General features: G+C 30.8%; 4 protein-coding genes across 4 annotated transcripts; all 4 read left to right on the top strand.

The window, feature by feature from the left end:
• On the top strand, nt 1–1,694 carry HELRODRAFT_178123 (hypothetical protein; the record flags this gene model as incomplete). Its single annotated transcript, XM_009026265.1, has 4 exons — nt 1–89; nt 278–674; nt 938–1,409; nt 1,495–1,694. The coding sequence occupies 4 exons, from the start codon at nt 1–3 to the stop codon at nt 1,692–1,694; spliced, it is 1,158 nt and encodes a 385-aa protein (XP_009024513.1).
• Nucleotides 1,695–9,751: 8,057 nt separating this feature from the next.
• Nucleotides 9,752–11,832, top strand: HELRODRAFT_178122 (hypothetical protein; the record flags this gene model as incomplete). The annotated part of the gene is made up of 4 exons (XM_009026264.1): nt 9,752–9,809; nt 10,073–10,142; nt 10,906–10,963; nt 11,674–11,832. The coding sequence occupies 4 exons, from the start codon at nt 9,752–9,754 to the stop codon at nt 11,830–11,832; spliced, it is 345 nt and encodes a 114-aa protein (XP_009024512.1).
• Nucleotides 11,833–14,166: 2,334 nt separating this feature from the next.
• Nucleotides 14,167–15,615, top strand: HELRODRAFT_178121 (hypothetical protein; the record flags this gene model as incomplete). The annotated part of the gene is made up of 2 exons (XM_009026263.1): nt 14,167–14,224; nt 15,350–15,615. The coding sequence occupies 2 exons, from the start codon at nt 14,167–14,169 to the stop codon at nt 15,613–15,615; spliced, it is 324 nt and encodes a 107-aa protein (XP_009024511.1).
• Nucleotides 15,616–17,515: 1,900 nt separating this feature from the next.
• On the top strand, nt 17,516–19,885 carry HELRODRAFT_178120 (hypothetical protein; the record flags this gene model as incomplete). The annotated part of the gene is made up of 5 exons (XM_009026262.1): nt 17,516–17,573; nt 17,902–17,981; nt 18,118–18,226; nt 19,291–19,367; nt 19,727–19,885. 5 exons carry the CDS (start codon nt 17,516–17,518, stop codon nt 19,883–19,885), a joined length of 483 nt encoding a protein of 160 aa, XP_009024510.1.
• Nucleotides 19,886–27,479: the final 7,594 nt, after the last annotated feature.

The following is a 27,479-nucleotide window of genomic DNA, read 5'->3' as shown; positions in this document are numbered from 1 at the left end:
ATGGCCACGAGATACGTTGAAGATAATGACATCTATGCTCAATACAGATTTGAAGCAAAAGACACCACTGTCAAAAATCTTGGCAACGAGTACAACTACTAGGACTTCACGAAAAAGGATGACTCGATCTATCAGACAGTCACTTTTGAAAGAAAGTCAAGAAGACGTTCGGAAAATTACTTGCATTTCAAGAAAGCATCATCCAGACGTTCGAGTTTATCGAAAAGAAACATTTGAACAACAACAGGAAAGATTGATGCGACAAATAACAATACAGAAAAAATTGGAAAAACAGTCTGAAAAAAGAAGAAGAACTTTTTAACGAGAACGTGGTGACAAGCGGTAGAAATAATAATGAAAAAAATAAAGAAACACAAAATAAAAAGAAACTTTCCAAATCAGAACAAGGTGATAAAAACGGGATCCAAAACAGCTCTCTTCCTCCTTGCCATCGCCGATCAAAAAATCTCTGGAATCGTGAAACACAAACTCCTTTCAGGATGTTAGGACTTTATAGTTACGAACAAGAAGATGATTTGTTGCAACAAAATGAAGATGAAAGCTTTTTGGAATCAAATAAAAATTATTCAAACCAGGAGAATAAGTTGTTGAAGGGATTGGAACACAATCAAACATCATGTGATGTTGAAACTGATGATGTTAAAAGCTCAAAGGTACATATTTGTGCTGGCGGTGATGATGCTTGCAACAAGTATGGTAGTGGAAATAAATTAAAGAAATATTTCAGCAATTTCGAGAAGTTTTTTAGAAAATGAGCGACGCGCGGTCGTTTGCTTCTATTGTAAATTATGTACATATCTGTAAATAGTTATATAAAAATTTAACACTACTTTGAGAAAAATTTATATTTACTTCTTATTTTGTGAAAATAAATGGTATATTTATGGTATATTTATGAAATGATAACACCGTGAAGAAAAATAATTTGATTTTAGAAAATGATAATAGTGAGTCATGTTCCATAAACTTAGCAACTGATGGAAATAAGCCACACACAGAACAAAAAGCTCAAGATGAAAGTGACATAAAATTGGTAACCAATGTGATTGATGATGATCACGATGGTTATGATCACGATGATTATGATCACGATGATTATGATCACGATGATTATGATCACGATGATTATGATCAAGATGATAATGAAGAAATCTCAGTACAAAATGCTCAAGAAAGTGACATAAAATTTGTAGCCAATATGATTAATGATGATGAAAGTGACATAAAATTTGTGGCCAATATGATTAATTATGATCACGATGATGATGCTCAATATGAAAGTGACATAAAATTGGTAGCCAATACGATTAATGATGCTGAAAGTGACATGAAATTGGCAGCCAATATAATTGAAGATGATGATGAAAGTGACAAAACTGGCAGCCAATGTGATTAGTGATGATGACGATTCCGAGGATGATGTTGACGATGATGATCACGATTATTATGATGATGACGAGTGTGAAAACTCAGTACAAAATGCTCAAGATGAAAATGACATGAAATTGGTAGCCAATATGATTAATGATGATGAAAGTGACATAAAATTGGAGGCCAATATAATTGATGATAATGATGAAAGTGACATAAAATTGGTAGCCAATATGATTGATGATGATAACGATCACGATGACGACGATGAAAAAGAACAAAAAGAACAAACCAGTTTTTAAACGTCAAAAGTATTCAAGTGAAACATAATGTGACAAGCTGCATTTGAAACGCAATATCTGATTTTAATGTTTTTTTTTCTCTCGCTACAGTCTGCTAGATGATTAATTTTACTCATTTCAATTTTTAAGTATTTGATGCTTATGGAAATGTTCATGTTTTTGCAATTTAATAACGTTAAAATATAGACTTTTTTTGATTCGCAATCTCGAATACATTTTAATATATAAATTAAATGACAAATAAACATATAGAATCTCATAGATGTGATGTTCCAGAATACATTCGTTACACTATATACTTAAAAAGGAGACGATAATTCCAAACCTGACCACAACCGTCAGTCAACTTTTTTTGGATTCTGCATCCATGTCAAATACTTCATTGAAAATGCATGGAAATTGCCCAAATCGAAAATCATAGTTTTGCGCAGAGTTTTAAAACTACTTTGGAAAGGCTTAGGCCTAAACTTAGCAAAGAATTAAACCACATTTTTAAGCCACACTTTGGAAGCGGTTTAACTGATTTTAGGCATTGCTTCAAAAATGTACAAGAGCGTCAAAACAGAAACAGAAAGATGAAACACATAGATGATAACACGTAAATCGTGAAATAAAAAAGTAGATTTTAGAAAATAACGAAGTTTGGTCTTGAACAACACAAACATCAGTAAAAGATAATGTATGGTTTAACAAAACACATTTGTTTACAAAACTTTATTCCTATTCGTTTTATAAATTTTCTCTTTGTTTTTGGTACCTTTATTATATAATACTTCGGTTGGGATGAGCAGAAATGCTTCCTTCCTCTCTGCATTTTCAGCGAATATGATATTACAGTCTGATTGATTGCTGAGGTTAAAAGAGAAAGAAAGAGAATGAGAGATAAAACAAGGGAAGTTGAGTTATTATATTTCCACTTAGTATATTTATCAAATAACTTTTGCCATATAGAAAGAATTTTGAAAAAAAAATTCAGAAGAAATTACAATCAGCATGCCACATGCGTGAGTAAATATGTCATAAAAAATGTTATATTTTTTCAATTTTGTCTTGTTAATAGTTTTATTGCTAACATTGCACTATTGTTTTGTGCAATTTTATTGATCTTATAAAAAAATTCCAATTCAAAATCTTTAAATCTCATATATGATCGGATGACTGAAATTTATTTATGAAGAAAATTACTTATTACAGTATGCCAGCAACTCAACAATTCTGATTATAACTGTTGACATTTATCATCGGCCATTTGGTATTCCATCCGTGTTCCAGATTTTAATTGAATTAATTGGTTCAATCTATAATAAACTTTAGTCACTAATTAAATTTAATGTTGAAATAATTTTTTCATATGGCAATTAACTATTTAGGCTGTCTAGCATCTCTTTAATATTCGAAAAATGTGTATATGCATAGATATAAGTATCTATTATACTACAGTTTATTGATTATTCTTGTAAATTGTTTGTTTTGTAACTTAAAAAAATATAATTATAGATATTCATAATTTGTTATAATTAATAATCACTAGTGCGTTGATGAACACATTCAAAAAAACGTTTAATCTTACTAAATCACTTTGAACAATTATTAATTATTACAAATATAATCTAAGCAAATGTTAATTGGCATAAACTTATTCACAAGTCAGCACTAACGTATCTTAGCCAGTTGTCTGAACGTCATGGTTTCTGATACTCCTTTCAAAGAGTCCATTTCTTTGTGAACTAAGATGTGCAAGTTAAAATAAAATCGAAAGAATATTATTCAATTTTAAAGCCTGTAATCTTTTATATATATATATATAAATATATATATATATATATATATATATATATGGAGAGAAAGAGAGAGAGAAAGAAAAATATTACTAAACTATTTTTATAATTATTCAAACGATCGTAAAAAAAGTTCACGTCGTAAACTAGGTATGTTAATAATGTAATAGAGACCTGCACGGGGACAGAAATTCAAACCATCCCCGTTCCGTCCCCATGGAATCAGTTCCAACCCCGTTCCATCCCCATCCAAATGATTTCCATCCCCGTTCCATCCCCCGTTCAAATCATTTCCATCCCCATTCAAATGATTTTCATCCCAGTTCATTTTCAAACATTTTAAATATCAGAAGACAACTACTTACCATAAATGCACATACTATTTTATTGCAAAACTATTAAAAAACCACTAAATATATAAATTAATTTATGAAATAAAACGTAACTAAATTTAAAAAACCTGCAAAATCCAAATTCAGCCATGTAATCCATGTAAAAAAAAGTAGTCTGTCAATATTATCTGGAGAGAGTTGACATCTTCTATCATTATCAATTGTCTTACCAGCAAAAGAAAATGCCCTCTCTGAAGAAGTACTGGAGGCGGGTATACACATCAAAGATTTGGCAGCATGATTAAGCTTTGGCCATATAGTTGATTTTTGTGCCCAAAATACAGATACAGCATCATGGATATTAACAATTAGAAAATGTTCCCATACTTTGCTTTTTCCACAATTTTTAACAAACTTTAACCTTTCGCTGTTTTTCCAAACTAACTCTTGAACTTCAGATTTTTCCATAAAACTAATATTATATAACAAACAAAATAAAAATAATACAATAACAAGAACTTTTTTATCGACCAAGAACACGAATGCTAAGTAAAAACGGAATGCGAACTTCTCAGCAGGAAGCGAGATAACAAAGAAAGGCTAGGAAGAAGCATAGAAATTATTTTATGTAGAAATGTAACATTTTGAATTTTAACAAAATTATTTTTTTTAACTTAAAAATCTATTACCGGCTGGTCATCTTCTTTGAAACCTAACACCTAATTCGCATCAAAGTTCAACTTTACAACACCAAAGTTAATTTTTACAACGTCAAAGTTCATCTTGACAAAGTCAATATTTCCCTATATATACAGGGGCGTCATTTCAGATTTTGGTTGGGGGGGGGCGAACTTATGTGGTCTATGACTTAGCATGTAACATATATATATATATATATATACATATACATATATATATATATATATATATATATATATTAATAATATATATAAATTATATAAAATATAATATTAATATATATATATATATATATATATATATATATATTAATAATATATATATATATATTATTAATAAAGATCACAGCGTTTCTTACAGTACTCAATCTATATGATAGTTTCTCGATTCTTCGAATAATTCTCCGATCTACTAAACTTAACTTGTTAATGCTATTAACAAAATTCCTATTTACAAAAGATGTCATTATCTACATGTATGCATATAGTACTATTTCCACTACCTAGTCTCGTCAGTGCAACATTATAATAAATTATACATTTTTAAAGTTTTTAAAATTTCAAAATTTTTATAGTTTTAAAATTACGAAATTATATATCCTATATATATCCTTTTTACAAAGAATTTAAAATTAACACTTTTATAATTTAAAACAGAACATGAATTATTGTAGGAACAAATGAAATAAATTGTATAGCGCTTGACATTTAAAAATTCAAAAAGCACAATATTTTGTATATATAATTATAATAAATTATATAATTTTATATAATTATTTTATAGTGTTTGCAATTTTGTCATAATAATTTCGTACAGCAAAAATTTAAAATTTTGATTTCTAGGGGGGGGGGCAATTGCCCCCCTGCCTCCCCCCAAATGACGCCTCTGTATATATACAGCAAGGAGCACTGATGATTCATTCGGAATCGAAATATGGCCTTATTTGCAGCATGAATTCGAATAATAAGTTTATTTTGAATTTTAATAAACTAAACGTTCACCAAAAAACTTTAGTGAGAAAAATCGAAAAAACGAACTACAAACATATTAACGCCAAACATTCGGTAGAATTTATAAAATATTGTATATATATATAATATTAATATATAATATATATATTAATATATATATGGTGAACTTTGAAAGATACTGATATTTTTTAGTTTTAGATTTTCTTTCTTTTCCTTTCTGTTTAAATTGTCAGTGAATGATTTTCACAGTTATATTTTTGGTCTGTTTAAATATGCTTTTATAATTGAGGCACTGATACAAGTTCATGTCTACTTTTGTGCTTGTGAATAATAATAATAATAATAAAGAGTCGTTGTTAGATATGATATGAATACGTTGTTCTTTAATATGTAACTGGTGACCGTTACGAGAACAATCTTTTTTGGTTTCCAGATTATTTCATTTCATTGATTTTGTTTTCTTTGATTTGGTGAAATAAAATGTTAAATGTTAAATTATTGATAAAAATCACAGCACGTTCGGCGTTAGTTAACTTCTAATTTAACTTTTCGTTAAAACTGATATGTCGTGTTTATGCCCAGATGCTCAAATATATATTTACTGTGCTTCTACTCTACTTCGTTGATTACTTATTTGTTTAAAGTGGATACTTAGTTTTACAATCTTCAACATCGTTTAACATAACACTTTTACGTGTTTTCCTCTATTTCCATATTTATTGGCAGGAAGAATTCTTGAATATTTTTTATTAGATGATTTTGTTCTATGAATATTGATTCGGCTAGGCGTTAATTATAATGGTTGTTATTGTAATATAAGATTTCATCATTGATGTCGTAGATTTGAAATTTTATTTTATTTGTTATTTACGTTTTAAACATTAATACTATTTCGTGATAATAATTTATATAAATTATTGTTTCATTTTATTAATTTGCATATTGTTTGAGCAAAAAACCACGTTGTTAATGTCGTTGTTAATGTGCATTTATGAAAAATAATTTAAAAAAAAAATGGATGTTTCATTTTTACATCATTTAGATAAACAAATTGACATCACCATCATCGTTATATGCATTATCATCTGCTTCATCATCCTCATCATCATAACAATTTGCAAATCTATTTTATTTGAAAATTTATTTAAATTATATTTTAAAAAAAATACTATTCACATAGGGCCTATTGGCCGTCCGGGACCCCAAACAGCTGCTCAGTCTGCTAAGCGTTAGATCCGCCCCTGCAGGCCAGGCGCCATTACCCTTTACACTATCACGCCATCTAAATGCCAAGTAAAAATTGTTTTGCCAACTCACTAACACATTTTTAAGGATAAAAAAATAATTAAATATTTAACAATAATAAAATAATTAGATAATTGATATTTGTCAATAAGTTGTTATAATTTTGTGAACATTTTGAGTTGAAACAATAACCTTCTTTCTAAATTATCATTTTAGATAATACGCAATGATATGCGATTAAAGTATAGAAAAAAAAAATATCGAAATTGCGAAATTGGTTTTAAAATTATTGCTTGCTAACTAGTAATAATAATAATTAAACAGAGTCAGACTGGATGAGAACAAGTTCCTAGCGATATATAACGTTAAAATGAAAACGCCGGAACGTACGCATGTTGTACTAAGGCAGACGTACCCTACCGTATCGAGCTGAACGTTATTAGTTGGTGTGACTCTTTACAACATTCAAAAAATATGATTACTAGTTTCATAATGTTTCAAAAATTTGAATCTGCACTGTGATTTATTTACAGTAATAAATTCCCAGCCTAATTTTAATAGTATGAGTGTATGTATATATATGTATGTGAGAACTTCGCTTAGAAATCCCCGTTCACAAATGTATCAGCCCTGAACAACCTCTTTACATTCTCGGGGGACCGGGCCACGTTCGTTGATCTCTCAAATGCTTCTCGATGACTATTGATTTTTCAGCTGTGTTGTTTTGCTATTTATACAAAATTCAGCTTTATATTTCTTTACGAAATCACTGTAGCCCTGGCTTGCTAATATAGCCAACTCTTCTTTTTTTCTATTAAGCCACAACCAATACGAAGCTTGCTCTGCTCTACTAATAACTTTCTAGACTTAGACTAAAATAGCCAACAGCCCTAGACGTGTCAATTATCCGATGACCAGCAAATTGAGATTAAATTTGTTGCATGCTCATGTTGCCTGTAGAGGACCAAGGATTTGGAATGACATTTTAAAAAATGATTTTTCATGCAATAAAACACTACCACTTGCTATGTTCAAAAGAAATTTAAAATCGTTTTCGTTAAGTTTTAATGAACGAAGAAATGTGTAAAAAACGTGATACAGCTTTATTTAATTCAAATTTCTCACTTCTGTTTGACATACGGTAATTTGTTTACATTTGGGTTCAGGTGACTGGGCTAGATGAGCTCTCTATGAGCTTTTTTACGGTAATTCTAGCATCATTTTTTTGAGTAAATATAAGATCGTATCGTATCGTATGTATGCATGGATATATGTAGCAAAAATCATCTGAAAACGAAGCCAATAAATTTTTGAAATTTGATTTGCAATTATAAGAGTTAGATTGAACTTTGATATCAAAGCTGTCTCTCACCTTGCCTAATTTGTCGTTGAAGAAAGACGTAAATTTTGAGTTTATTGATAATCCAATTTTAATATAACCAAGATCAGAGTGAATTTTTCTTCGGTATATATTTGACAAAAGCACAGCAGATCAAAATAATTAATGTATGTGCAGACCACCTTAACTAAAACTGTGCAACATATAACATTAATGAGCTAATCAAGATTGGAACAGAATTAAAATTTCGACTAATAAACAGTTTATGATAACAAAATCCGCGACAAAAAATAACGATAACAAAAATTGTTTATATAAACCTCTTTATTCAACATTACATCGTGTGAAAAATAAATTGTATAATAATGGTTACTCAAAAAGACAGTAATATAATATTAAGCTATTGAAAGAAAATTTTTCAAAATACTGGCAAATAAAACAAAAATAAAAATGATATTAAGTAATGAAAAATCTGTCTTTCAAAATTTTGAAATTTTTATAATTAACAAAACACCTTTTATATAAACCCATAAAATTCCATACCTTACTTTTTCTCACAGCCCAATTTCTGTTACCTAACTCAGCTCTACTATTCGATACACTAACAGCACCTTGTTGTCATGTGCTAGATAAAACATTTACGAGGGATTTGATTGATTTATAATTTTCATCGTTCAATATTTTATAAATGATCGTCAATGTTAGATAAATATTTATTTGCTCGATACTGAAAATCCTATGTAACTTATATAAACAATCAGTGTGGTTTAAAAGCTTCATCAAAAAGCACACTCTTAAAAATATTTTTAGGCTATTGTCAACTTATTTATCAAATAACTGCACTTAGATCCCCACAAAACATTACCATATATTAAGTAGACATAGCATAAGGATTAGTATAATAATAACATTGAATCTTGACTTAATTTGTTACGCGACCTGTAAATGTCACCTGTGATTTTCGTTAGCCCTTTCAATGTCAAAGTTGAAATCAACGGTCAATAAACATACGAAAACTAAGTTCTGTTGCTTTTTCTGACACTAATATAGGCTCATTAAAAAATGCAGACAACTGTGCAGAATCTGGTTTATAAACATCATCATCATCTTAATCAAACAACATCATCGTCATCGTCGTCATCATCATAACAATTTGCATTTGTTTTCAAAAATTCTAATTATTGCACAGAGTTGCGACAAAAATTGACTATTCAAATTATGAATTCAAAGTAGAAAAAACATCATCATCAACATCAACAACAACAACGACGTGTATGTGTGTGTGTGTGCGTGTGTGTGTGTGTGTGTGTGTGTGTGTGTGTGTGTGTGCTTGTTAACTCTACGCACAACACAACAACACACACATAATAAAACATACACACACATACAAACACTTTCACGCCCACATTTCATTTTTGCTTATCACTAATTTTCATCATTGTTATGTTTTTTCATCCCTGTTTTTGTGTCTATGTGTGTTATGTGTTGTGTGTATGTGTGTGTCTGTGTGTGTGGTATGTTGTGTGTGTTTAACTTTTTTTTTAAATACGGATATAAAGTTGATATAAAATTCTCAATTTGCAATTTTTTTCTTACCATTTTTTAATACAAATATTCCATAATTAAAGAATTAATTTTATTCTTGAAATAAATTATACAAATATTAAGTACTTGATATAACTTCATCTTAACGATGAACCATCTCGTCGCCATCCTTGTGCTGATCAGTGTGGTTCCTTTAGATGCTGAGGGTTAGACATTTGTAATACAAAACTTTCTTTAACAAACATTTTTCATTTTTTTGTTTAATTTTTGAAATTTTATCAATGGTTTGTTTATTTTATTTGTTAATTATTGTTTAGTTGGTTGATAATTATGGCCTTTTTTGTTATTAACATTTGATAAATTATCTGTTTAATAATAATAAATGCAATCCTATTTTTTGTGACATGTTTATCGTCGAGAAAAAATAAAACTTTTAAATTTAAAATAAAAACTCGACGGTGATTTACAGAAGGCCATCACCTTGCTCACAAAACTGTCCTAGCAGGGAATATGGCTGCTATCCTTGCAAGTGTGATGAGGTCAGTTATCTATTATTATTTGAGTTATTTGCTGAAGTTGACATTTTTCTCTGATGAATGATTGTGTGTGAGTGAGTGAGTGAGTGAGTGAGTGAGTGAGTGAGTGAGTGAGTGAATGAGTGAGTGAGTGAGTGAGTGAGTGAGTGAGTGAGTGTGTGAGTGAGTGAGTAAATTAATGATTGAATCAATAAATGAATAATTAATAAATAATATATTTTTATATATTTATTTTTGAATTATACAGCACACAGACCTGACATGCCGCAATGATGAATTTTGTACTTTTGAAAAAAATTGGCGAAAATATTTTTATTGGTCGTGCTTGCTACACTGGAACCAGAAATAAGAGGAATAGTAGTATTTATGAAAACTTCGCTTACACTGATTGGTGGAATTATGGTAAAAATAATTCCATTTTATTATTATTAGTAGTAAATATTAATAATAATAAATCTTTTTTTTGTTTATTATAGATAAATTTTTCATGAATATTTTTCCGAGTTAAGAATACTTAATAATTCTATATAAATGAAATTTCAAATGGTTTTCACAATTTTGGTCATTTTACGATCTGTGGGTTTTGTGACTTTCACTAGATGACTTCCAACAGGTGGTCAGCAATAGCAGTGTCGCATTTAACCTGTTTGCCACTGCAGGTTTTGGCCAAGTTACTAAACATTAATGCCCCACAAAATAATGTAAATAATCTGAGTAATTGTGATAACTTTTAAAAATCACCCTTCTTCTACGTCCCATCTTTTAGTATTCCCACTGCTAAACCAACTTTTTTGAGCCGAGGTACTCGTCATGCAGCTGCACAGGTTTGGAACGACCAGTCGCCAGGACTACCAAATATAAAATCTCTTAGGCTTAGGATCTTAAAAATTAGAAAACTTGAGAAGCTCTGTGACTGACATCATATAAATTGTTGTATTATTAATTTTTCACTATTAATTAGCATTATATTTTATTAACGGTGATCTCTATCAAACTGGGATCCATCACTACCACTGATATGTTATGCTGTCTAATTTTTGAATAACGTGAACAAAACTTGCGGTATTTTAAATGTTGTTATTTACTCCATATACGCTTGCCGCATATATAGAAGAAAAACCATGCAAGCCTGGCTGCAATGATGAAACATGTTCTAATTGTAAATGTAAAGTTAGTACATCTTTTTTCCAATATTTTTTTAATTTCTTTAACCGATTTGTTAGTTATTATTTGCTTATGGCTGCAATTCCTAAAAAATGTTTCTATATTTTATTTATTTCTATTAGTTGAACTATTTGAAAATATTGTGCAAATTTTCCGTTTTAACACTAAGTAATAAATTAATTTTTTTTTATCTAAATCAAACCCTGACTGACGTACGCAAAAATTGAAACAACAGGCTAAGAAAAAAACAAACGATAAAATGAGGGAACATATGAAATGAACGATGAAAACTCGTAAAACAAAATTGATCAAACTGAATAATATTTTTGAACTATTTCCTCAAGTTAAAGTTCATTCTTATCAATTTTAGTTCACAGACACACTGACGTGCAGAACAGGTGAACACTGTGGAGGAGATTATTCCGATTGGTACGGCCATTACATAGCTTGCTACATTAAAAACCAGTACGGCAAATGGGTGCGTACAGGCAGTTGGGATTACGTCAATAATGTCACATATTATACTTAGCTTTAACGTTCTTTACCATATTACGACGTTGTGCTGTAATGACTTTACGGTTCTCCACTTTTGTTGTAATGTTTCTCAATTTGTTTGTTGAATTAACTAATTTTACTCGTATTACTTGTTATTGCTTCTAGTCTTCCACAATTGTTACCTAGATGATACGAATGGATGTTGGTTGATCATTGCATTAACGTACAATACACTAGCAACAATTCTTGATGTTTGTTATTAACTACCAGAATATGTACGTATGTATGTATCTATGTAAGTATTATTATTATTATTATTATTATTATTATTATTATTATTATTATTATTATAATCGCGAACAACACACTGGTCAAAACAATTAGATTTGGTTTCAGAAACTCTCTACAAATTTGCCAGGAAATATCTTATACAGCAATTGCCGACCAACGCCAATCTGCTCAGATGGGGAAAGACACACGATTCCCTATATCCTCTTTGCGGCGCTCAACAAACTAACAAACACGTTGTGTCCAACTGTGGATCTGTTGTCGCGTTAGCAAGATATACTGAACGTCATAATAAAATTTTATCCGAGATCGTCAGTTGGTTAAAGACATGTCGACAGCCGGACTGCCGGATATTCGCTGATATCGTCTCGGAGGGAGTCCTGCCAATATCGCAACTGTTCGACACTCTTCGTCCAGACATCGCCATTTTGCGCGACCACAAGATTGAAGTCATCGAATTAACGGTGTGCCATGAAACAAATCTGATAAAATCAAAAAATTACAAACAATCGAAATACGAAAATAACTTGAAATTGTGTTTAAAGGCTGACTTTAAAAACAGTTTAATTGTTTTGAAAACATTTGAAATCACCCCGATTGGCTTTTTAAATGTTTTAAACTTGTCTCTAATTAAAAATTCATGGCCGATTACATTTATTAACAAATTAACTTATACAGTTATTAAATCGACGTATGCCATTTATTGCGATAGAAACAATCCGTAACCAATTTGAATATTTTACCGTTTTGCACTTGTCATAGATAATGAGCATTGTGGTTTTATTGAATGTTATTACATTAGTACATATTTTAATTATTCTATTTTTTTCCATTCATTAGATTGACTTTGATTGAAATAAAAAAGTTTCCATTATTATTATTATTATTATAAAACACTTATAAAGCGCCCATCAAAATAAATATCTCTCACAAGCACTATCGAAAAAAAAAAACAAATAATATATGAACAGTGAAATAACGTACATCCTATCAATAGACGATATGATACAATCAATTACAATCGTTCATCGCAAAAAGATAAGTTTTCAAATTCATCTTGAAATCAACAATGCCCATCTTCGACATTCTCATCGACATTGGCAGACTATTCCAGACGATTGGTCCCGACACTGCAATGTCTCTAGACGATGTCTGCAGCTGCGTAGTTGGTACATTCAACAAATTGACGTCATCTGATCGCATGCGTCTGCCAGTCGAAGACAGCGGTTTCTTTATGAATCTATCAGCCAGGTATTCTGGGATATTCTGTGAGTTGTCCGTTTATGGCCACGTACATAATGACGCATATTTTGTAAAAAATTCGTTTCTTCACTGTTAGCCAATGGAGGCTATTCAGAATTGGGGTCACATGATTGTATTTTCTGCCTCTAACAATCACCTTTGCAGCTCTGTTCTGAATAGACTGGAGGTCAGCGATGGACCTTTCTGGCAACCCATAAAACAGACTGTTGCAATAATCCAATCTCGAGTGGACAAACGCATGTACTAATGATTGTGTTACAGTTTGATCCAGATATTTTCTTATTCGGTATATTTGTTGAAGTTGTGCTGAACATGATTTAGATTGTGATTTTATGTAGTCACAAAGTTTCAATTTGGTGTCAAAAATACATCCCAAATTAGTAGCCTCCTTATTATCTTCAATCATTATTGAATCAATTTTGACTTTTGATAGCTGCTGCCAGGTGTCCACCGTTAAAAACAGTGATTTATTTTTATTAAGTTTTAGACATTTTTTTGACATCCATGTGTCAACTTCAGCCAAACATTTTATTAGTCTTTCAACTGCACTTTCGAACTGATCTGGTTGACTGCTGACTATTATTTGAATGTCGTCGGCAAAAGTGTACTTTTTGTGTGCCTTTGTGTGTGTGTGGTGTGTGTGTTTAACTTCTTTCTATATATACGGATATAAAGTTGTTAGAACAACTTTGATTCTCAATTTGCAATTTTTTTTCTTACCATTTTTTAATACAAATATTCCATATTTAAAAACTTAATTCTCTTCTTGAAATAAAATATACGAATATTAAGTACTTGATATAACTTTATCTTAACGATGAACCATCTCGTCGCCATCCTTGTGCTAATCAGTGTGGTTCTTCTAAAGGCTGAGGGTTAGATAAGAAAAACCAAAAGTATCAATTACATTAAATACATCAGCTGTATACAGTATGAACAAAATGGGTCCAAGTATTGAACCTTGTGGCACTCCGGATGACTTTGTTTTTACACTAGACAGATGCTCTTTGAAAAATACCTGTTGAGTCCTTTTAGTCAAATAGGAGTCGAACCACTTGATAACAGTTCCAGCAATGCCAAAGTCGTGAATGAATCTGTTCAATAGAATTTGATGATCGACACAGTCAAACGCTGCACTCATGCAGTGGAGGATTAATGCACAAGCACAAAAGGCCGGGGGCGGCAAATTTAAAAATGTTCAAGTTGAATAAAAATAATTATTGAAATTGATACTTCACTCAAAAATTATGGTGTTCAAGTTTATATAATTTAAAACTTTAAAAAATCGATTTACAGTTGCCGTTCGATCTGATCATATATTTAAAATACATGTATCGGAATATATAGCCGATAATGTCATGCAAAAAAATCGTACTTTTATCACTGAAACAATAATTAATTAATCAGAAGACGAATGACTACAAGTGGCGCTAAATTGTATCAATATGTACGAATACCTTTTTTTTTCATGGTCGCGTTTTTCACAATAATTGTGTACACAGCTACAAAAATTTGAACGCAGTTAATTATCTTAACTGTTCACTAATAATGGCACAACAAACTCAAACATAACGGCAACAATGAAAAGCGTAAAACTAAATAATTCCTAGCGATCAAATAAAAATTACTTTATTAGTGCCTGCTATTTTACAAAAGTTTTTGTTAATGAGTTTGATGAGCTTGTTTTATGATTTATTTGATTACTAAACGTTAATTATTAATCTAAAGATAAAGGTACAACTTATATGTATGTATGTACGTATGTTAAAACCAAATCAGCGATGAGTGACACTAAACAGTCAAACATCTGAATAAAATCGGTTAACAATTGGTATCTCGTTATTCGCTCACGTCGGCATTTAATTGAACATTTTCGGTAACACAGACGCGCAAGAACTTTTGCAGCAAACAAGAGATATGATTCATGGCGAAAAATAGCTCTCTGCTGTCGCCGGACCTGACACTTATCATTTTGAAAATATTTAAAAAAAATTTGGAAGTGCTGTTGTCCATCGGGCCAAGAACCTCGATGCAAACGGGTAAAAAATCCATCGAGGGCAGGGCACCTTCATATTTTTTAATCTTCTCATCCGATGCTCTGGTTGCGGCCAAATCACTTTCCCTGCTGGTTAAGTGCACGTACCGTTCGCTAATGTGCCCGGAACGGTTACGTCCCACGCCAGGCACCTACCGGCTCTCCAAGGAATCAATGTGCAGCCATCCGGGCGTTTTCCATCCAGCGCGGAAATTCCCGAGGGCTCTTTAAGAACGGGTATTGAAGCCTTGGAAAAAAGCCGGCAGATGTAATCATTTAATGCGGAATGGCGCAACTGACAACCGCCACCCAAACGACGGACCAGGCCGTGCTGACCGAGTTCGTTAGCCTCCGCACCGCACTTGCACAGATAATTTGGGGGAACGTTAAACCCAAACAAAAATCAATGGCCATCCTGACTGTCTCATAATCCAGTCGGGTACCCACCGATGAGTTGGGCCAGGATCTATCTCAACCTTGGAGAAAAGCCGGCAGATGTAATCATTTAATGCGGAATGGCGCAACTGACGACCATTACCAGACCGGGGTGACTAAGTTCGTTAGTCTCCGCACCGCACTTACACAAATATTTTTGGTGGACCGTTAAACCCAAAAGAAAATCAATGGCCATCCTGACAACACTTAGATTTTTCGTTAATTGCACATGTCGGCATTCAGTTGGATATTTTCAAGCACACAGACACGCAGGAACTGCTGCAACAAGCATGTATGTATGTATGTATGTATGTATGTATGTATGTATGTATGTATGTATGTATGTATGTATGTATGTATGTATGTATGTATGTATGTATGTATGTATGTATGTATGTATGTATGTATGTATGTATGATAGATTGTATGTATGTATACATGCATGTATGTGTGTATGTATATATGAAACTTATTTTTAAAGCGCATATTCAGCACATTTCCAACAAATTAACTTAATCTATAGGCATAATTAATGAAATAAAATTTTTCCTCCCTAAAAATGTTTGAATTTCCTGTATAATGTTATCTGCACATCTTACATAAATAAATGTAGCGTTGTGTGGGCTGGCGCGTATCCTTCGACTCTTTTCGACTCTTCTATCGATTAAAATTCTGTTAGAGAAAGCAGTAAGGGTTATAACGCTATTCAAACAACTCACCAATACATGTCAAATAATAATAATTTAATATTTGATCAGATCGGCAAATATTTTACAGCCATTTTTTGATGCAATTTTCCAAAATGCTTCCTCTAAAGTTTACGTAAATTTTAAAACAGTCAACAACACTTGACGTGTCAATTAGCAAAACGGGAATAAATTTGTTGCATTCTCGTGTTGTTTGTTGAGGGTTAAGGATTTGGAACAACATTTTTACAAATGATTTTTTTCTGTGATAAAACAACACTACTTGCTATGTTCGAAAAGAATTTAAAATCGAATTTTATTAAATTTTTATGACAGGAGAAAGGTGTAAAAAAGGAGATACTGTTTTATTTAATTCAAATTTTTCATTTCCATTTACATTGCGTTAATTTGTTTACATTGGGTTTAGGGGGCTGTGCTTTTTGAGTGAGTGCATGCATGTGAAAATAAATATGAAAACTTAGTTTTGTTGCTTTTTCTGACACTAATATAGGCTCGTAAAAAAGGCAGACAACATTGCAGAACCCGGTTTATAAAGATCATCATCATCAACGTCGTCGTCGTCGTCGTCATCATCATCATCATAACAATTTGCATCACTATCATCACCAACATCATCCTGACAAAAAATTTCAAACTTTGTTTTCAAAAATTCTAATTATTGCACAGAGTTGCGACAAAAATTGACTATTCAAATTATGAATTCAAATTAAAAAAACATCAACATCGACTATGGTGTGTGTGTGTGTGGTGTGTGTGTGTGTGTGTGTGTGGTGTGTGTGTGTGTGTGTGTGTGTGTGCTGTGTATGTGTGTTGTGTTTAAGTGTTTAACTTCTTTCTATATATACTACGATATAAACAACTTTGATTCTCAATTTGCATTTTTCCAACTACCATTCTTTTAATACAAATACTCTATAATTAAAGAATTAATTCTATTTTTAAAATAAGTTTTTAAAATATAAAGTACTCGATTCAACTTCATCTTAACGATGGATCATCTCGTCGCCGTCCTTGTGCTGATCAGTGTGGTTCCTCTAGAGGCTAAGTGTTAGATATTTTTAATACAAAACTTTCTTTAATAAAAATTTTTTTCATAAAAAAATTATATCAATGATTTGTTCATTTTTTTATGATAATAATGAATAACATAAATATTAAATACTAAATAAAATGATTAATATTAATATATTTAATATTTATTTGATTCATTATTATTGCTTTTTTGTTATTAATCTTTGATAAATTTTCGGTCTAATAATAATTGAAATCTGATTTTTTTACAATTGTGATTTACAATCCTATTTTTTGTCACTTTGTTACATGTTTTTTGTCGAGAAAGAATAAAATTTTTAAATTTAAAATGAAAACTCGACAGTGATTTACAGAAGGCCATCACCTTGCTCAGAAAACTGTCCTAGCAGGGAATATGGCTGCTATCCTTGCAAGTGTGATGAGGTCAGTTATCTATTATTATTTGAGTTATTTGCTGAAGATGACATTTTTCTCTGATGAATGAATGTGAGTGAGTGAGTGTGTGAGTGAAAAAAAAATTATATGTTTATATATATATTATTTTTTCAAAATTATACAGCACACTGACCTGACATGTCGCAAGGGTGAATTTTGTACTCTTGAAAAAAGTCGGCGAGGCTATTTTTATTGGTCGTGCTACACTGGAACCAGAAACGAGCAGATTAATAGTACCTATGAGAATTTCGTTTACATTGGATCGTGGAATTATTGTAAAAATTATTTCATTTTTTTCATTATTAGCAGTAAATATAATCTTTTTTTTAATTTACTCTAGAAAAATTTTTCATCAAAATTTTTCCGAGTCGAGAATACTTATGAATTCTATATAAATAAAGTTTCAAATGGTTTTTCACGCATTTGGTCATTTTACGATCTGTGGGTTTTGTGACTTTCACTTGACGTTATTGCCTGCCAAGAGGTGGTCAGCAATAGCAGTGTCGCATTTAACCTGTTTGCCACTGCAGGTTTTGGTCAAGTTACTAAACATTAATGCCCCACAAAATAATGTAGATAATCTGAGTAATTATGATAACTTTTAAAAATCACCCTTTTTTCTACGTCCCATTTTTTAACATTCCCACTGCTAAACCAACTTTTCTAGCGGCAGTTCTTGTCATGCAGCTGCAGTTTCGAACTACCGACTATTAAATCTCTTAGGCTTAGGGTTTTAAAAAACAACACTAAACTTGAAGCTGTGCGACTGACATTTTATGTATTATTATTTTTTCACTATTAAATATTATCATTTTTTATCATAAAACGCTGCAATGTAAGTTTTGACTAACACTCAACTTAATAGAACACAAAAACGGACAAAGTTGAACACTGTACGTTTTTCTGTGAATTTCATTGCATTCGATGCAGGTGACTGCAAAAGACAACCGAGGTCTCTATCAAACTCTGATCCATCACCACTAATGATATGTTATGTTGTCCAATTTTTGAATAATATGAACAAAGCTTGCAGCCTTTAAACATAATTGAGTACATGCTGGAAGAGTTTCGTAAGATCCAGAATAGGTTATTTTTGCTTCTGAGAAAGTTTTTTGCTCTTCAATTTGTAGAGTTATAATAACTTGAGAACTAAAACAGAAAAATGGATTTTTTACTGCTTAAAATTAACTTTTCTCTACTTGTTGCATTAGTTAATAATAATTGAATGCATGATTTAAATGTCAACGTCAAAATGATTATAAATGCAATATCGAAATGTTGTTTTTTACTCCAATAGTGTTTGCCGGATATATAGAAGATAAGCCATGCGAGCATGACTGCAATAATGACTCATGTTCTAATTGTAGATGTAAAGTTGGTACAAATTTTTTTAATATTTTTTTTAATTCTTTGTCCGATTTGTTTATTATTATTTGCTTATGACTGTAATTTCTAAAAAAATGTTTGTTTAATTTATTCATTTATACAAAATATTTAAAAAAATATTTAGCAATTTTTTTTGTTTTAACCCTAAATAATAATTTAAAATTTTTATCTAAATCAAACCCTGACTGACGCACGCAGAAATTGAAATTACAGGCTAAGAAAAGACAAACGATAAAATGAGGGAACATATGAAATGAACGATGAAAACTCGTAAAACAAAATTGATCAAACTGAATAATATTTTTGAACTATTTCCTTAAGTTGAAGTTCATTCCTATCAATTTTAGTTCACAGACAAACTCACGTGCGAGACAGGGGAACACTGTGGAGGAGAATATTCCGATTTGTACGGCCATTACATAGCTTGCTACTATAAAAATCAGTACGGAAATTGGGTGAGTACAGGCAGCTGGGATTATTACACTTATGGTAAATATGATCTTTAGCTTTAACGTTTCTACCATATTATGACATTTTGTTGTTGTGACGTTTCGGTTTTCCACCATGTTATAGTGTCAACTCTTGTTGTAATGTTTCTCAATTGGTTTGTTGAGGGAACTAATTTGACTCGCTGAATATTAGTATTAACATTAAAATTAGTTGTATGATTATTATTTGATCTTCATTAATAATCATTTTATTATTTTGTAATTTTGTCATTTTTTAATACGAACTAAATAAATAATATCTATAAAGCCTAACAAAATTAATTGATTTTAAATTAAAATAAGCAGCTTCTGGTTCATTCACTTTTCCACTTTTTTTACTCTACATCATCTATTTGTCTTTTTCTACATCCGCCTATCCCTATATCACTACTACAAGATAATTTTTTTTCAATACTTTTTCATGCGAATAATGAAAAATAAATTAATAAAACCGAGGTTGAACAAACGGGAGTTGAAAAGTATCTTTTTCAAACTAAGACACGCAGGCATACAAACAGGCACGCGCATGCTCCTATCGGTGTGAAGAGTGTTTTTTAAAATCAGCAAAATTTAGTATTTAAACAGGAAAACAAACAAACAAAATCGACCAATTTGGCGTTAAAAGTAAACAACAAGTTCACCTGCCTAAATTTTTTGGCCCCACTAGCGAAAATTTTGGCTATCATCCCCTATCAAATTTCAAACATTTTTTTTATCTAATTATTTGTATTTAAGCGATTTAACGTACAATATAAAACGTGATAAGCAAAAAGACGGTCGTCACCCACACAAACTGATCGTTTCTACACGGAGAAAATGAATTTCATAAAACCGTAAACTAAAAACATTACTATTTTTGCTAGACGGATTAGTTAATCCTCAAGCTATTAAGCTGAAACATCATTGCATTTTTATTATTTTTTTATTTTAAATGTCTGAAACAAACACATTTAGATGTGATGAAGTAGAATTTTGTTTTATATAATTTATCAAACAATTTGGAATAAATTATTGGAAAAATTTTATATTAAATGTTGAAAACTAATCCGGCACTGTTCGTCAACTGTGTACAATATTGAAAATAAATAATGTTTATATTATATTATAATATATTATATACTATTTTAATATTACTGCTTTATTTGAAGTATAATAAACTGATAAACAATATGAAATTTTTATTCAATCCTATGGTAATATATTTTATAAAACAACATTTTATATAACGTCATTACGATTTGTTATTTTGAAAATAAAATCGCGTCAAAATTATTGATAATGAAAGTTTATTTCATAACTAATTAACTTTTGGGTTTTCGATTGTTGTCTTCTTAATCTTCAGTTTGACCGGGCTGAATCTTAAACAAAGCTAGCCGACTATAAATTTAATGAACATTACGGTTTTCATAATTTTTCTAAAAAATTTGTTAGAAAAAAATATTTACATTAACTACAATTAAAATGTTAGACAGTTTCATTATTATTTAAAAATAAATTTTTATATTTTTCATAAAATAGAGGCGTAGACAGGGGAGAGCTATAAGAATGAAGTCCCCACAATGCAAAGTTTGACTGGGTTGAGGATACAATGAACAAAATCTCAAATACATAAACTTTCAAAATCACTGAGTGAAAAACTATTTCAACCTTTGTCTTATTACAATAAAATAAAGGTAAGTTTTGCATAATATCACCAGTTTCAATTGCGAAATTTATTGAAAATTGCGTGACAGCCAAAAAAAGCTGCCAAGTTTGATCTATAAAAAGCAGGAGAGCCGAGGGCAGCCCAACTAACTCCCTATTCTACTGCAAATTTCCTGCTACTTACGATACTGTTTCGTTATTAATAATTTTAACATCATGTAATTTTTATAGTTTAAAATAATATGTTGTAATGTACGAATTAAATTATTTTAATAAAAATATTATATAAAAATTTTTAAAATTAATAATGCAAAGACAAAATGCTACGAACAATCGCGACAGGATGTTTTGCGTTGGCTGTCGTAGCGAACAGTTTTCCAACATATTTTTTATAAGAATTTATTAATATATAGATTAAACTTCTGTGCCAATTCGAATGTTGGAAACCCGGATATCACTAGCAATGAAGTCCGCAGGGCTGGCTTAACAACTAGACAAATGTTATAACTGTCCAAGGCCAGGAATCGAATCCCACACTTCTCACTAATTAATTTTTCTCATTTGAATATTGACGTTTTTTTTAAACGGTTTTGAAAGCATCATCTCACTGAATCCCTTTTGCACGTTGCAGAGCCGTTCCTTGCGGCCTTTACGTATGGGACATTAATCAAAATACCAGGGAATAAATATATCTGATTTAAAATGCTAAAAATATGTCATTTAACTAGTAAACAAAAACGTTTAAAAAATTAATTAAAACCTAAAGTCCAACCAACGTTTAACTAAAAGTTTAATATAACAAAAATTATTTCAAATTTCAAATTACAATTATAACGATGAATGAACCGGGGTATTAAACTACTGACCCCACATTGGCATAGTCCCGTGGTGCTCGTCTCAGTCCTCTCAGACCGGCAGTCGTGATGGTGTTGGTATACTGCTTCACACAAGTTCACTGTGCACGTTTGCAAGTAAGTTTATGACATTAGGTAAGTCTTAAGACTCGTGATGAATGATTCAATTGAATGACATTATTAGGTAAGTCTTAAGACTCGTGATAAATGATTGAATTTAATGATATTAAGTAAGTTTTCAGATTCTTTGGATGAATTAAAAAAATTAGAAATTTATTGAATTGAGGAATGGCGACTATGGTGTTTTTCCATTTTTTATTTTATATCTTCCGGCTCAGACACTCGCTCATTTAAACAAGTGAGTGAGTCCAAAAAATACTAAATTATGAAAAGGAAATAAACAACATGGTGGCGCTTTACTCACCTGTGACGAGTATCACAAAGACAACCAACAACACGTGGGTACCTGCCATGATCCTTGCAAATATACAAATGAACAGCTGAAATTTTCCAAACAATAATTTTAAATATAAGTTACTTACAATTAAAAAAGTGTTTTAATAATTTAACTCAAAATAACAGGCGTTAATAAGTGATATGAAATTTTTTGTAAACGGTTTGCTATATATTATTATTGCGCCTGCCAGATATTGAACGGACGGAAATGCATCATCATTATAAGAAAAATTTTAAAAAATTCGAAAAAATATTGACATATCATTAAAAAAATTTTTGATCTAATTATGCTAAGCGCTAATCTTTATTTTCATTTAAGCAGTTTAACGTACGATCTAAAACAGCCGTGAACACCTGCGCATATTATTAACACAACATGCACCACACATACATACAACCTACACGTAAAACCTACCGTTCACGAATAAACATGTTGAAAAAGGGGCTAAAACTTAAGTGTGAAAATTGAAGCCATTACTTCCAAGGATGGAATGGTAACTTCGGTATTCTACATATTTTTTTTGTTTTGTTACTCCGGGCTTAGGTACTTGAAAAATGAAAAGTAAGATTGGAGAATATCGAGGTCGTCAAGCTGGGATCGAAGTTCCAAAATTTAATTTTTTTATTTAAAGATTTGTTCATAAAAACTTCAAGTACTGATGCCATAAATTATGCTATACAGTAAAGTTTATTTATAATATTGCCAGAGAACCAATGAATGTCAAAATATAAACGGTTCAGAATGTTCAAATGTTTGCATGGAATCCTTGTATAATTCGCATAAGTTCATCGTTGTATCTCCTCCCATATAATTGTATTGTTCGAATGATTATAAATAGCGCCTCTATTAAGTTATATTCAGTTATACCTTTATATTATAATAATATTAATCAATATCATCCATATTAAGATTATTATATACAATAATGGTTATATATATATATATATATATATATACATACATACATACACATAAATATATGTATGTATGTGTGTGTGTGAGGTGTGTGTGTGTGTAGTGTGTGTGTGTGAAGTGTGTGTGATTTCATGTGTGTATTTTTTTATTTTTAAACTGCCAAATGAAGAAGGCGGTCAATAAAAATTGACAGTTCTGGATTAATGACATCTTATCGAATAAATTCGTAAAAAAAAAGCAGATTAATGTACGTCATTAAATTTAAAAAAATAATAAGTAAGTAGCAGCGTAGACGAGATGCACCGTGTTGCAGTTTGTATGACACTGATAACGTAAGAATTATAAACGATAGCACATGTATTGAGGAATGCATGATTTGATGTATGATATACAAATGTGGTAATAATAATATCATGATAACTAACTGGCGATTACGAATAAATTACATACGTCGTTAAATTAATTTAAAAATTTTAATAAATTTTTGTAAAAAATCTTTAGAATAACGAGAACTACGATGAAGAAGATTCTGTTGATTTTTGCCTTGATGTTTCTCGTCTGCCGTAAATTTATAATTACCTCATTTTCATTAATATTTCATTTTTATATTTTCATCACGCATTTGTGGTTAAAGGAACGAAAATTGAAAAGGAGGTCGCCAGCGTAGTTTGGGCCAAACAAAGAAAAAACTTGATCATGTTTAAATGTTTTAGCCTCCAGTAAACGTTGTCAATCCCCCTTAACACCACACGCCTGTGTCATACAAATTCAAAAGTTTATCTCATCTCATGAGCATAAAAATACCAGTGTACTTGAAATTTCAACCGTTTTTACATTACTCAGTTTCAAGGAAATTTTTCATTGTTTTATTGCGTTTATTCATTTATCATCACTGAGGAAATATATTACTTATAAAAATCGTTCTTATTGATAATCATAATATTAATTTTTAATAATAATAAATATAATAATATATTGCATAAAATTAACGATCTTTTGAAATGTAAACCGATGCAGTTGAACGTGTAGACAGTTCGAAATCAAATCTTTGCGACGAAGTTAGGTCTGGATTGGACTACTTGTGGAAAGCTTGTGACTGCTATGTAGGTTAACTTTTTATCGACATACGTCATTTCCACTGTCTCGTCACAATAATTTCCAGTTATTTCGTTTGCAGACAGTTAGACGTTGTTGAATTTAAAAAAATAATAATAAAATAAAAAATAAAACTCGTTCAATAATTTCTTCTTTTAACTTCTTGTTTATTCGTTAATTAATTTTTGTTGCTTTTTTTTATTAATATCATAGAGTTTCTACTTTTAATATTTTACCTGCGCAGGGTGTCACCTGCAACATTGGTTATCATTGCTACATTCGCAAACCACGGCCAAAATTATGGAGATATTGCATATCAGGTTAAATTTGTTTTAACGTTAAACTAGAAAGCACTTCGAACATATTAATATACAAAACTGTTAATTCAATTACTTTTCAAAATATTATTAGCAATAATATAGCAGTGTGATCTTTTAATTTAAACCTTTCTCTTACTATGAAATGAATTTAATAGTAACCAGAAGACACATCTAGATTTCAATTGTGAGCCCTGGATAACACCTTCAAAAACTTGATGATATTATTTCTTATTCGTTTTCTTTCCGCTACTAACTTCAATAATAGCAAGGGCGGTAATGTCTTCACATATACGTCACAATTGGTCAAGGTAATGGTCAGCGAGATACGATAAACTTGCCTCGTCTCATGCTGCCATTACGCGATAGCATGGTTCTGTCCAAAATTCAAATACCTTGGTACGCGTATGATTCGGTGCTTGCACGTGCATACATAATGTATATGTGCGTTGTGTGAAGTGGATCGTGTACAGCCTTTGTGACATGAAGGCTTGGTAAAAAGTATGGCATAACATGTAAGCAGCTCTGCGTTTGACATTATAGAGAATATAAAAAAGGTAAAGTGTAATAAAATGGCGCAAATGCTTCCACATTGCAGCCAGACCAAGTTAAGTTCAAATAGTTTATTTCAGGATTGATATACCTATTAGGCTCTCCTGTTTTAAAACTCAAAAATAAATAAATTAAATTGTTGAATATTTCATATTTCATTGATAGATTCTGGTAAGTTTCAGACTGACGTGGCTGGAAATTAACTGCCGTGAAAAATATGGATAATAAATAACAATTTTTTAAAGGAAATTGAAAATAATAATAAAATGTTAATTTTAAATTTTCTGACCAGTGTTGCAGGGTGCATTTTTATATAGGAGTTAATTTATTTAACTATTTATTTCTTTTATATTTATATAAATTATAATTTATATATATATCGCTTTTTTATTTAAATTGTTCAAAGATTTAAGTTTCTAATATTTTTGAAACATTTTTGTCTAGAGCAATATGACTTTAATGAGAGAACAAATTGAAATGTTGATGAAATTTTTATTTTTTAGCAAATAAGAGTTAACACAAGAGGGCATACAAACTCTTACCTGTCATTTTTTTTAAATACAATGCAACTTGAGCTTAAAGGGTGCTGGTTAAGTTTCAGTTAAAGTATTTCACTAAGAATAAAATAAAATTAGATAAAAAATGCATGTAACATGTAATATAAACTTTATGGAAACAAATTAATGAAATGTTGTTATTAAAAAAAATAAAATTAGTGGCAAGTGAAGTTACAGGAAACACACCCAAGTGGGTTTCTAATTGGTTGCTGGATAGACGGCAAAAAGTTGGTATTGGTAAAAATTTTTCAAACTGGAGAAATGTTACAAATGAGTTTCATCAAGGATCCGTATTTGAATTTTTGCTATTTGTAATATGCATTACTAATATTGATATAAGAATAAGGTCTAAAATTTCAAAATTTGCAGCTGACACTAATTTATTTGCTGTTGTTAGCAACAATAAAGATATTGAAATTTTAGCATGCGATTTGCAAAAAATGTGCAAATGAGCTGAGGATTGACAGATGGTATTCAACACCAACAAGTGTGCAGTCAAACATATGGGAGCAAACAACAAGGCAAATGTACTCAAACTTGGAAACACACCACTGAAAATGTAGAAGAGCAAAAGGACCTAGAGGTCCTTTTCATCAAAATGGTAAGGTAGGGCGGTGGGGCTGCAATGCATCGAAACAGCTAAAAGTGCAAACAGGGTTCTGGGTATGATAAAGAGAACAGTAAAAAGCAGAAATATGAGCGTCATATTAAACTTATAAAAAACATTGGTCTGACCAAAATTGGAGTACTGTGTTCAGCTTTGGAATCCCGATTCACCAAAGGGCGGACATATGCTAAAAAATATAGCAAAGAAAAGCAACGAAAATTATAAAGTTTTGCTGCGGTATGTCATGTGAAGACAGATTAAATGTTTGTGGTTTGACAACATTAGAAAAAAAGAACAAGATGAGTTTTGAATAAAGCATACAAAATTATCACCATGAAGGAGAAATTGGAATTAGAAAAATGTTTGAGCTTAGGATAAATAGCAAAACAAGGAGGCATAAATTTAAAAATAAGCTCGGTATGGAAAAAGCAAACATTTTTTGGCTACAGATTTGTCAACGAGTGGAACAAACTGGGAAATAAAATAATAAGTGCAGAAACAATAACTTTAAAGCAAACTTGGCAAAAATAGGATATTAAATGAAATGTCAGACTCAGTCTTTTTGGATCACTATAAAAATCTTTGTCATATTATGTTGAGTTAATTCAATATTT

Source organism: Helobdella robusta (assembly GCF_000326865.2).
Source record: "Helobdella robusta unplaced genomic scaffold HELROscaffold_46, whole genome shotgun sequence".
Lineage (NCBI taxonomy): Eukaryota > Metazoa > Annelida > Clitellata > Rhynchobdellida > Glossiphoniidae > Helobdella > Helobdella robusta.
Note: the sequence above shows the minus strand (reverse complement) of the source record. Positions and strands in the feature narration are given on the sequence as shown.